The sequence below is a fragment of the Triturus cristatus genome, chromosome 2_1, assembly GCF_964204655.1.
Source record: "Triturus cristatus chromosome 2_1, aTriCri1.1, whole genome shotgun sequence".
Taxonomy (NCBI): Eukaryota; Metazoa; Chordata; class Amphibia; order Caudata; family Salamandridae; genus Triturus; species Triturus cristatus.
Window position 1 is genome coordinate 1191710803 of NC_140581.1, and position 12778 is coordinate 1191723580.

The 12778-nt window shown below is 43.6% G+C and overlaps 1 protein-coding gene across 3 annotated transcripts in view; it reads right to left on the reverse strand.

The window, feature by feature from the left end:
• Nucleotides 1-210: 210 nt before the first annotated feature.
• Nucleotides 211-12778, reverse strand: part of LOC146866615 (E3 ubiquitin-protein ligase RNF170-like) — a 557133-nt gene continuing 544565 nt past the window's right edge. For all 3 annotated transcript variants that reach the window (XM_085636635.1, XM_085636636.1, XM_085636634.1), the window contains exon 7: nucleotides 211-4387. In XM_085636635.1, the coding sequence (XP_085492761.1) occupies nucleotides 4118-4387 (270 nt within the window). In that variant the 3' untranslated portion in view covers nucleotides 211-4117. The remainder of the gene's footprint in view (nucleotides 4388-12778) is intronic.

Here is a 12778-nt window from a genome sequence, read left to right on the forward strand (position 1 = left end):
GGTAGATAATAGTGCCCAATGGAAATACTGCCACTTATTTACTGACTGCCACACTTTACAGAGACAAACAAAACTCACACAGAGCAAATACAAGAAAATGTCAGGTACACTTATACAGAGAATGATTATCTTTCTCCTCTGCATACACAACAAAAACATGCATTCAATATCATGGAGGCCAATCATTAAACTAGACAGAACACTTTAGGATGCTTTGATCAGTCCAGTTTTAATACTTTCAGCAGCAGAGCTTGAGAGGAAACACAGTTAAATGAAGTTTCTTGTACATTGTTGTTGTACCACAATTAAGATTTCTGACATTTCATTTCTGTTACATACTCACCACTTTAAGGTGCTCTGCTAACAATTACCTTGGTACAAAATAACAGTTGAAGAGTATCTTTCTCACAACTAAAACATATGGCTTTTTCATACATAAATGCTGAATGGACAATAGTCACAAACACTCTCCAGCTACATTCTGTAAACCAGAGAAAAGTAGGTAACCAAACAGGACCAAATGATAACATTTGAGAAGGTTGTATCTTGCAAATCAAATAGGACTGCAAAAACATGTCCCTCTGTACAGATAAACAATGGCCACAGATAGTTCACATTTCACTTACTGTAGGAGTAATGGGGCGATTAACCAGAGCTCCAACAGAACATTCTGATACTTCAGAAATCTTATCAATCATATTAGCCTTGTTAATACAGTAAGTAAACGCATAAATACCGCTTTTAAATATAATAGTATAAAACTACTGTACAAGTAGGAAAATATTTTGTTAATGTTTATATTGAAAGATTCCACATTCAGCAGTATCAAAAATGAAGACAGACGAAAATCTAACGAATTGAGCTTAAGCACAGGGCAAGGAATTGAGTTGAAATAATTCTTTAACAAAAAGTAAAATTATACCTGTATATAGTTTGGCTTTAGTTATGGCACAACATAACTTTTGGGGAATTGAACGAAAACTCACTTGCATTTTTTCCAATACATAGTTGTGGTTCCAACATCTGCACAACTGAAAAATCAAAACATTACCACCAACAGAATGGTGTGAAAAAAAACTGATTTCAGAAACAAACATTCATAGAGGAAGAGACGCCTAATAATAACGTTGCTGGTGTGTGAAAGGGCTGGTACTGTTTTTCAATACATTCAAAAATATATAAGTGGAAAGGAGAAAATATTTTTTTTATATACACAAAAAACTCAAGCATCATCAAAGAATAGCATGATACTCACAGAAATGAAGAGTTCATAGCACCTGTAACTTTAGCTGACTTTTGTAAATTCGCAAATATTTCAAAGGTATCTGGTTGAACATTCAACACTGCCAGCGTGGACGTCGCCTCGCTCTGTAAATGCAATCCTTATTTTCATTTAGAATTAGTCGTCCCTTGTTTCCAGGGGTGGAGCAGGTTAAAGCTTCACCTTGGTGATAGCTCCTTCACTGTGTACTCCGTACCATCACTTCACGTGCCTGACTGCTCACAGGAATGAAGACAACTTCGATGAGAAGCACGAGACCCACCTCTAGGTCACCTTGTTCACAATAGAAATCTCCAAATACATGAATAGATTGTACTGTGGGCAGGAAAGGGGTGGATACGTTTCCATTAAGCCCTAAATATTAGGTATTAGAAGAACAGTATTCCTCTGACCTGAACATTAAAATGATTAGCTTCAACTATTCTTAGAACCTAGACCTAAAGAAGTGGGTACAATTGGAACTACAGACACTCTTGAAAAGAAGGCAGGAATTACACATAAAAGTAGCAGCAAGCTCTAAAATTTCCTGAGTTCAAAATTAAGTGCAGAAAAATGCTTAGTACCTGCTTAACTGCATTATCCCTTAAAACGTATAACCAAAATTCACAAAAACAGTATGAAAACATCTAATTAGAATACATGATGTACGTACACAAAACACACACGCCAAAGAGAGCCATTCTTGTTGCTGCCTTGTCATTTACCATCAACACCCAATTTCAAAGTAGGCACTTAAGAGTTATCGATAATTTCCCCAAACTCAAGATCGACAAGACCAGCCCAGTGACTCAGAAGGGTATGACTATGGTTGTGCTCAAAGTCCTAGACGAAAGAGATGCGTCATGAATCCTATTAATCTGTGTGAGTGCTGTTATCTTTCCCAGAGAGAAGGAGCAGCTTTCCACCTCATTCTTTACTCATCTGATCTCACTTTTAAGGAAAATAACTGCCTTAGTACCAAAAAGCGTAGGCAGAGGACACTTAATTGGACTCCTTGAATTTAAGAGAGGTGGCATCCTGGTCCAGGCAGATTCTATGTCATTCTGCATGGTTGTGAATAGGGCTATAAGTCCAGGAAATAGCAGCTCTGCAGCATCTCAACCAACAGCACTGCAACTTAATGGAACAGATACCCCTGCAATACTCAAAAACCATGAAGCACAGCAATCAGTGGAAAGAAGAGGGAAGCAGCGAGACTTGTGGCACTTATGATGGCTTAAACAATCAGAACTAGAAACCCAGATTCACATCTGTGGGTCCCCAACGACACCAAAAACAAATTGAGCAACACTATCATCAACTCTAGAGTGTCTATGGAGCTGCCTATCCTGGGTGGAAATTCGGCCCAGTTGCCACTTGGAGTTTTTTTGAGTGATGCACTCACTCAGAATATAAATAGCATCTCCAACTTGGTAGATTGGAATTTGTGTACTTTAGTTGTACAATCAGACTAAATGCACTGCACAGGGTATATCATCAGCGCGTGTGGGACTTTTTGGAAGAACTTCATTAGGGCAACTAGATGAGGAAAAAGGCTATTTATGCTTTCTGGTGAAAAGAAGAGTATATACATGTCAATGAATAGCAGATATTCTAATACCATACAAAATACAAGTCCCTCAAACATCATTTAATCATATGGCGTCAACAAGCCCATAATAAAAACATGCGAAGGGACACTTCCTCTCAATGCAGAAGGTACACTTTGCACAGCACAGTTTAGAAGTATTTTATATTCAAGTTATCTTGTAAAATAGGACTACCATATTTAATATTTGGAATCCTAGCTATATACTGACATAGGCAATTGTGAGAATAGCTGTTAACAGTAAACAGTTTATCCGAGACCATGTAATTAACCCACTAGATAGCCTATAAAATCCCTTGAGGAAAAGTAACGTGAAATTCCTAGACGTTACGATAGCACATCCTGAGGTCTTTGCAACTCACTGAAGTTATGGATATGATGATGTAAGCCTGCAGTTATGATACGAAATTTGAATGAATTAAGAAGCCTGGCCATCTTAACACAGGAAATTGAAACAATGTCTCAATCAGATAGAACCGTGCAAATGACAACGACTGGAAAGCGAACCTTTGAGAATTGACAATTTATAGACGTGCACTGTGGTAAGCCTGATCCATTGCAAAATGTCCTTGGAATCTTTGAAATAGCTACAAATGTCAGTATGCCCCTTCAACATCAGCTAAGGAAGTATAACGGAATCTTTCCAAGGGAGGCAACAAATGCTGTGTGCATCAAGGTCAATGTCTAATACGGGGACGTTATCACCCGGGTCCTTTTTAAGCAGGTTTACCTTTCCATAAAAGAAAAATATCCTTCATGGACATCGTAAGCGTTCAAATGCATTAAACCACATGAACAATAAATACTTCGAGTTCCAGAACTGCAGTCCAGGCCCTGAAAATGTTCTTGTTCTCGTTCTCTTCTAACTGTGATAGGAAATGAGGAATAGGGCTCAGGCTCTAGCAAGCAGCTAGCGAAAAGCGAATAGCTTATCCCTGGAGTGGTGCAGTTTACTGAATTATTTCACATTCCTCTTAATTTGGAAGACAGCTGTGTGCATGCATGCCTGATCAGGTTAAGGTAGGTATTGACAGTCAGAAAAAAGTAAATACACAAGATCTAGCTGAAGCCTTCGATACACTGCAAGAAGAATACAAGAGGCTCCAGCTCGGCATTCACAAGTCCCATGCCCCCAAATATAAAAAGCTTTGAGTAGCGACGCAATTCACAGAACCATAAAAGAAGGTAAGTGCTCTGCCTTCAAGTGCAATGCGGCCATCTCTCTTTCCCGTCTCCACTTCCTGTCTTCACCTGTATAGCCTCTGTGTCACCACTTCTCTATACATGACTGAGATGTAGATCAAAAGCAAAAAGATAACAAAGAAATCATCCAGAAAGCCCAGGATCCCGAACAGAGCCTCAGGAATGATGTCCAAGGGCGAGGCCAGGTAGAGGAAGGCACCCACGAGACAGAGGACAATTCGGATTCGGAACATCCAGAAGAGCCCTCCAACCGAAAACATCTCTCGGAAGGCATGTCGAAGTAAAGTGGGAAGATCCATAATCCTTTCCATGATCTGTTGAGATGCAATAAAACAAACAAAACATGTATGCTCATTAGAGATAAGACGTGAGAGTGTGCACAGTATTTAGGGCCATCATGCCAGATAACTTGGTTCTGTGGCCAGCTGGCTCAGTTACTCAACTGATCTGGTGTACAACAACGGGCCGTTCATTCATCTAAATCTAAAGTCATTTTCTCATTACAGTACAAAGGCACGTACATGTGTGATTTGAGTCTTATTAATATTTCATCACATACAAAAAGCAACAACAATGTCAGGATTCTAGAGAAAGGTTGGTGTACAGCGACCACATATGTATGACTAGTGTCAGCTATCATGGTCATATGTGGATGCTAAAAACCGTTTTTAGCACAGATATTTACCACCAGGGTCTACCTGACGATAAGTTCCTGTTTTAAATTAAAACAATATGGCACCAACACATGTAAAAAGCATTGGCAATGCCAACAAGTCTGGCTTTAAAGAAATTATGTATGATAGTGTGAATCATTACAAGTAAAAAGCATAGAAAGAGATATGTATTTGTGGAGGAGCAAATAACTGTAGAATAATATTGGTGTAGGTCAAAAGGTGGGGTGAAATTTGTACTGTTAAATAAGACCTAAAAATACATGTAATGACTGCCTTCCTCCCATCTGTGCTGCTGCCAGAGAAAACATAAGTTATCTAAGATACTAATAGCATTCCAGTGTCATATGTGTGCCCCTGAAAGGTCAAGCTTAGGCAGTTGGATAAATAAACAAAATAATCACAGCTGTATAGAGGGCAAACATTTTTTGGTGAAAACACACAACTTTTGCCCAATCAAAACATGCACTCTTTGCTCCCAACATCTGGACAGAGCCAAAGCCCCTCTCTAGTAATGCTCACAAAACTATCTGGCACCAGCTGCGCTGTCAAGCCAGAACATAAAAAGGACGCAACACAGATTAGCCGATGTCACTGCTCATGTTTCAGTAAAAAAAACCTTATCGAATGCAAAAGTTTTATGTTAAACTATGCAGCACGGTTATCGGAGAATTAAGAAAACCAACAATTGTATTTTCTAAGTAAGTTGGAAAATTCTTCAGGCAAGCTCAAAGAATAAGGATTAGTTCAGGCCACCATACCAATCTGCTCGTGGCTATTGTTCAAAGATGCCCCGGTTACTTTCCAGTAATCTTCATTACTCTGAGTATTGTCTTCCTTGCCACATGAGTTACGTACTGAGCTTTAGCTCTACACCAGAACCCTCCAAAGCAAATTAGCATTCCATGCCTCCCATCATGGCTGACCACCGTCACCCCTGACCCAGCATAAGGGGAGGGTCGACCCACCTCTTTTCCTGTAGAACTACCAAGCCCCAAGCAACGGTCCGAGGAAGCCACAACTTCCCCTTGAACCAGCAATGGAAGAATCTCCTGCAAAGAGAGCATCTTACATTTAACATGCAGGATAAAGGAATTCACCCTCTTTAAATCCAACAGAAACCTTTCTCACCAGAAACAGGATGAAGTAAACTCCAAGACCCCTTTGACAAGCCGGAACTGGACGAATGGCCCCCTTATCGAGAAGATCGTGAATGCCTGCTAAAAGCGCCTCCCATTTTGGCGTGGCTGAACGCGGGGGAGTGAGAATTAAAGTGTCCCGGGGGAGGGAGTCGAAAACAACCGAGTAGCCTTCTCGCACAATCCTCAGAGCCCACAGATCCGGGACGAGTCCTCCCAGGTCTTGATGAAAGTCAACAGATGCCCCACTACAGGAGCCCTGACAGTCGGAACCAGAGGTGAGTCAGGACATGGAAGCGGGGGTTGAATCAGCCTGCTGAGACCAGGATTTGGTGGAGAACGGGGTGCCCTGGCTGCGGCCCCATCCTCAAAAGGGAACACACCAGGAACCTACAAACAGCCGCAAGCCCACACTGCCAGGCAACCCCAAACCAAGCAGGAAGCTGGCTGTGTGAGGCGCCGCCTCCCTGGAGGCAGGACAGGCAGGAAGACTGGAGGTCATAAAATCTTTTGGTCGCCCTACTACAGGGTCGGAATAAGAGACACGTAGGAGAGCATCTTGCGCTCCATGTCCGTAACAGACCGCTTGAAAGAGCTGGCGCATCACTTCACTCGGCCTTAGAGCAGAAGCGGACCTACAGCGGGAAACAGACCGTCCAGGAACACACGCGTAGGTCTGAAACACTGCTGCCTGCTCGTGCCCCAGCCTCGGAGCAGAGACGAGATATTAATCAGGTGAGCCAGCTAGTGTAGGGTTGACTAAAAACAGAAGAGCCCGTTTCTGCTTGAGTCCGCTAGGGCAGGGCTGACCAAGAACAGAAGAGCCCACTTCCGCTAGGGTCGCATGCCACGAGGGTGGGGACCCAGTACCTGAGCCTGCTCGCGCAGTGCCTCCTCCCAGGGCTGTGGGACCTGCTACAGCAGGACCGCACCCCCACTTACCTGAAGCGCTGTGGAGAATCTGCAGCGCAGAACAAAAAAACACCAGGAAGTGGGGTGGGTCGACCCTCCCCTTATTCTGGGTCAGGGACGACGGTGGTCGGCCATGTTGGGGAGGGTTGAGAGGCATGGAATGCTAATTCACTTTGGAGGGTTCTGGTGTTGAGATAAAGCTCACTATGTAAGTCTGGTGGCGAGGAAGACTTACAAGGAGGTAAAGTATATTCTGACTGGGGGACATGAAGAACAGTGCAGCAATGTTTGCTCAGGCCAAAATGCATTTTACAATTGTGCCAGATACAAACTCATCATTTCTGTCAGTTTTCTTGTAAACAGGGAGGTTTGTCTGACCTCATTTGCTTTGTTAATAGATGATGTTTCTTCTGCATTTTTATAAAGTGCACAGAACTGAAGAGCTGAATATCCCTTGTTGTGTAAAAGAGAAAATCCAATTAACCAAATGTTACCAATAGAAGATTATAATGGCCCAGAGCCTATTCAACAAATGATTACTAGGAAGTCAGAAGGTTAGGGATAGAGAGATAGGGGTTAACTTAATTGAGAATGAAGAAATGCTAGAAAAATATTAATAGTCAGGGGTAGCTTACAGCAGGGGAGAGAAGGCAGAATGAGAAGAGAGTAGGGAATTCAAATGTGTTAGATGTAAAAGGAAGAATGGAAGATAGGAAATGAGATGAGGAAAGGGCTGCATGAAGTCAATAAAAGATGCGTTACGTGCCATTCGCAGTTTGAAGGCACAAGTTACTTACCTTCACCTTAGAATACTCTCAGGGTGCCAGACTGGATCCGGAAGGTTTTCTTAACATCAATTCCACTGCTATGAGCTGATGCCAGTCTCTTATTTCCCTTTCCTCGCCCCCAGACGCAGAGAATGAACAATGGTGTGCACTGATCTCCAACATGGTACCTTTTCAGATGTTAAAAAGAGGCCACTCCAAAGAACGGGAAGGTGAAGAATCATCTGCAGACAGAGTATCTTACAGAAAGAGCAATGATATTGGTAAGTAACATGGTCTTCTACAGGATACTTCTAACCGCAGAGTCCTCCCTTGAGAAAGGATACCAAAGCTGTACCTCCCCAGGTAGAGAGTCTGTGCCATGGACTCAGCAGGCAAAGTGACATTCCTGCCGGACCCGGCTGCCACTACAGTAGTGCTTTGTGAATATATGCATTGAAGCCCATGTCACAGACTGGCAGACATCAAGGGGTTGGCACTCTGCGAGCCATCCCATTGGTAGCAACCACTGCACCAGTCAAATGGGCTGCTTCTTGGCCAGTGCAGCGCAGATCTTAATTCAGACCTTGACAAGCTGCTCTTCTGCAGTGTGTTCCTTTTCTTCGCACCGGAGAACTCCACAAAAACTTGTCTTCCACATGGTGTTCCTTGGTAAAATCACTGTAAAAGCTTAAAGCCGTAAATTAATGGTGTCCAGCCAATGGGGACTTCCCTCCTCTCTCTCTCGAGAGAGAGGTGAGGTCGAAAGAATGTAGGAAAGAGACTGCTCTACACTAAAGACAGACACGACTTCTGGCAAGAGTGCCGCCTAGTTCCACAGCTCCAACCAGTTCAGGAATAAGCTAGTATATGGCAACTGCACTTTAGGTGTGTCGACTTCGTTCACGCAATGATCATGATGAGGAAGACCATCTTTAAAGTTAGGAGCTGCAATGAGACTACGCATTGGCTTGAAGTACGTTTACATACAAAACATTTAGACCAAGTTAAGGTCACACTGTGGCATTACAAACAGCTTGGGAGGGGAACATGTATCAGACGTTTAATAAATATCATTAGTTACAGTCAGACAAGCTTTATTAGGTGGCATTATAACATCCATAAAAGCGTCATACAATGAAACAGTTAAAAGTACAATACATAGAAAACAAAAATCAAGACTGAAATTAAGATGATAATACGAACAGCAGCAAAATACAAAAAAGACAGATTTTTAAAACAACATGGACCTACGAGCTCGGACGGCAAATTTTAAAAAGGCCCCAATGTGAAAATCAGCTTCACCGTTGGGTAATAACAATAAAAATCTACAAGCAGGCCTACAGTGACCAATATTTTGACAATTCTTTTTTAAAAACGAAATTAAAAAGAGACTTGTGTACCCTGCATAAAATGTATAGAAGAAAGTAAAATGAAGCATTATTTATCAATATAACAGGTGATTACCTTTAAAAGTGCCAACAGCAAGGCCTTGCCTTGCTAAAGATAAAACAAATAAAAAGATGGACGACAGCTTTGCTTGTAAGTTATCAATCTTACGAGTGCCACACCAGGCTACAGATTTGTCCCAGAGCTCAGTAGAAACAGACTTTACGGAAGGGCACCTGGCGTAAAAGATTACATCCACCACCCCAGGTAGGTCAAACAGGAAGTTGCCACTATGAAATCTCCACGCATGTAGGTGTAGATTGCGCATATTTGGGTGGAGTATCCTGTCCTGTTGCTGAGACAAATAATCCTTCCAAAGTTGAAGGAAAGCATTTACAAGTATTACTGTGAAAACATCAACACGTGGAACCGTCAACCTTGTGCTTCTGAAGGTGGCAGGATCCCATCCTGGTTGAATGCATTCTACAAATCTGCATAACATAATATAACAAACCATAACAAAAAGATTAATCCAGGGTTTTCCTGCTGCTAGATGATGCCCCAAGCCACCTAGGGAAGTAGACACCCCTTGTGATCTGCCAGACGCTACTTGCGCAACCCGATTGCTCGGGTATTCAGTGACCCAGCCAGCTGGTTTACGAACAGAGGAAAGCCCCGGTGCGCCAACCAAGTTCAGAGGCGCAGAGCCTCCTGGCACGGGACCCAGAACCTCACTTTGGGCTGTTAGTTGCAATACCACATGACATTGGTGTTGTCCGGAATTCTTTCAGGGCCAGATGAATGGCCTGTAACTCCAAAAGACTGAGGCGGAGCAGAGCTTCTGTTGGAGATCAAAGTCCTTTGAACTCCACCTCCTCCAGGCTACAGCCATCGGCCAACAGAGAAGCGTCCATCACCACAGTCAGCTCTGGTTGGGTAAGGGACCTGCCACTGGACCATTTTCTTTCAAACACCCACCACTACAGAGCGTGGGCCACCTCCACCAAAAATCTTGATGATATCTGTCAGATTTCTTCAATGCAGACTCCATTTTAACTTCAGATTCCATTGCAGGACCCAAATACGTCACCTGAAGTAGCTGAAAAGGAGGATGCAGGAAGATAAGAAGCCAAGAAATCTCAGGGCCACTTTCACCCTGATCCCGGAGGAAGGCTGAAACATCAGGACCATAGCCCTAATGCCCTTGACTCGTTGCGAAGGAGGAAGGCCCAGAACTGCACTGCGTACAAGTCAGATTCAGTAAATTGATGAAGCCTCTGAGAAGGATTCAGACGCAACTTTGGCTCATTGATAATGAACCCCAACAATGTCAGGAGGTTCGCTGTCACCTGGAGATGGTCTATGACTGATTGTGGCAAGCTAGCCTTCAACAGTCAGTTTTCGAGGTAGGTGAAGACAGGCATCCTTGACCTCTGAAGATAGGCCATGACCTCCACCTTCACTTTCAGGAACACTTAAGGGACACTAGTGAAGATGAAAGGGAGCACAACTAACCAAAAATGCTGCTGGCCTACTATAAACCGTAGATAAAGTCTGAAGGACAGGTATATGAAAACATGCATCCTGCAGGTCCATGGACACCAGCCAGTCGCAGGGGTCCAAGAAAGACAGGATCTCGGTCAACATGTGCATTTTGAATTTGTTCTTCCGGAGTAAGTTCCATAATAGACTGAAGATCCAAATCCTTTTTTGGCCTGAGAAATATTGAGAGCCACAACCCTCTCCTCTTTCTGAGTCTGGTACTCTCTCGATAGCACCCTTGGGGAGTAAAGCTCACAACTTCTGCAGACGAATGGAGAGGCGTTCTTCCGAAATTTTCTCTGATGTGGGAGGAATATTTCAAGGGCAAAAAAAAGGTAGGGCAGCCATGCTGTGCAATTTGTAAGATCCAACTGTCGGATGTGATGGATCACTTGCCAGTTAGAAAGCTCTAGATCCTGCCCCCTTCTGGATGGGCATGCACCACTAAGAGCAAACGAAAGGGGAGGGGGAATGGGAAGACTGATGCTACTGTTGCTGCATGCCACCTGCCAGACTCACATCGACAGCCTCAAAAGGACTTGGGTGACTGCTAAACTGGGTGAAGAGACTGTTTTTGCTCATACTGCAACCCTCTGGAATATCCGCTAAACGTTTTCAACTGGTGTGGAAACTGCTTGACAGGGGTCAACAGACCCAGAGAGCCTGCTGTGACTCTACTTTCTTTAAAGGGCTCCAATGCAGAATCTGCCTTTTCAATAATAAAGTGAGAGCCATCAAAAGGCATATTCATGAGAGAGGCTTGCGCAATGTCAAAACAAATACAGTGGATCACATCCACGCATGTCAACGACGTACAACACTGGTGCCAACTGCCCTCACCAGGCAATCAGTAGTATCTAGGCAAGCACCTCTTGTCTACAATTAATTGCCTGAGTCAAGGAGGCTCTAGGTTCTTCCAGAAATGCTGGCAAGATCTCAATGACCATGTCCCACAGGGCATGTATAGAGCCGCCAAACAGGCAGACAGAATTAACTGATCACAATGCTAGACTGGCGGAGGTAAACATATGTGTGCCAAAAGCCTCAATGCTCTTGGAATCCTATTTAAAGGAGTGGGCTGCGGGGAAATACATTGGAATTCACATTACTAGTTGAAGCCTAAACCACAAAGCTCAAGGGAGTAGGATGTTTAGTAACTAAATCAGGATCGCCAGGAGCACATCTATGAGGTGTGGCCAACTGCCTATTCAACGGTGGGCAGGAACAGGCTTTTGATATGTTATGCTAATAATTTTGTAAAGCAGGCAAACGCCAGTCGGCGTGTGAGCGCTAGTGTCAGACATGAAACCCAAGGAAGGAGGTAGCAGAACAGTTTAAGCGATAGAACGAAAAAGCCAGGATTTTAATTGCGTTCTGATTTTTATGAAGTTTGGCTGCACTGACATAGTCAGGCACCATTTGCATGTGGAGTAGGATTAGTTTCAAAAGCTTCAAATATTTTTACCAGGTGGCAATCGAAGTATTGGTGAGATCCTTATTAAAAGGGAGCCAAGGCCAAGACGTGGCCGGCCAGGCTGGTCTCAACTGAAGACAGCTGCACTTTCTCCTATTGGTGGCTGAAGTGATGAGTCAAACCCTGCCTCAGGCATGTAAAAGTTATCATGTGTATAATGAGGGGGGAGAAAATTATCTCCAGGCCCATCAACATTTTCCACATTCTAGGGGATCCTTTATTCAGAGGCAGAGCCAAAACGATAACAGAGCCTCTGCTGGTGCATCCGTCCTGGTAGAGGCACCAGGTTTGAGTCAGGATGTATGACAACTTGTTGCACTTATGTAATCTCATAGTGCAACATCAGTCGAGATCAAGCCCAAGCGAGTTCTGTGTTCGACATTGGAATTAGCACTGTACCATCTTGCAGCATCAGTACCGGTGTTGCTGCAGAAGGGCGAGGCACCAAACTTGGAGTAAGAGTGGAAGCTTGTACCAGAGTCAATGCTGGGCCTTAGGTAGGTTCCAAGGGCCAGACGGCACCAAGGAAGGATATGCTGGCAGGAACCCCACTGGGCATCTGTAGGCAAAGCTTGGGCATTTGGCATTTTCTGGGGAGGCAAAGAGGTCTACACTGGGTTAATCCCACTGGCGGAAGTACTGGAGTAGAATTTAAAGGTGAAGTTGTTGCCACATCCTCCTGAAGAGATCTGCTAAGTTGTTGTCTACTCTGCCAAAAGGTGGCTCAATAAAGTGGGCAGTTCTGGAATGGACTTCTTTTTATCACGGACAGATAATTCTCAGGGAAGATGATGATGGAGAAGGTCCCATAAGG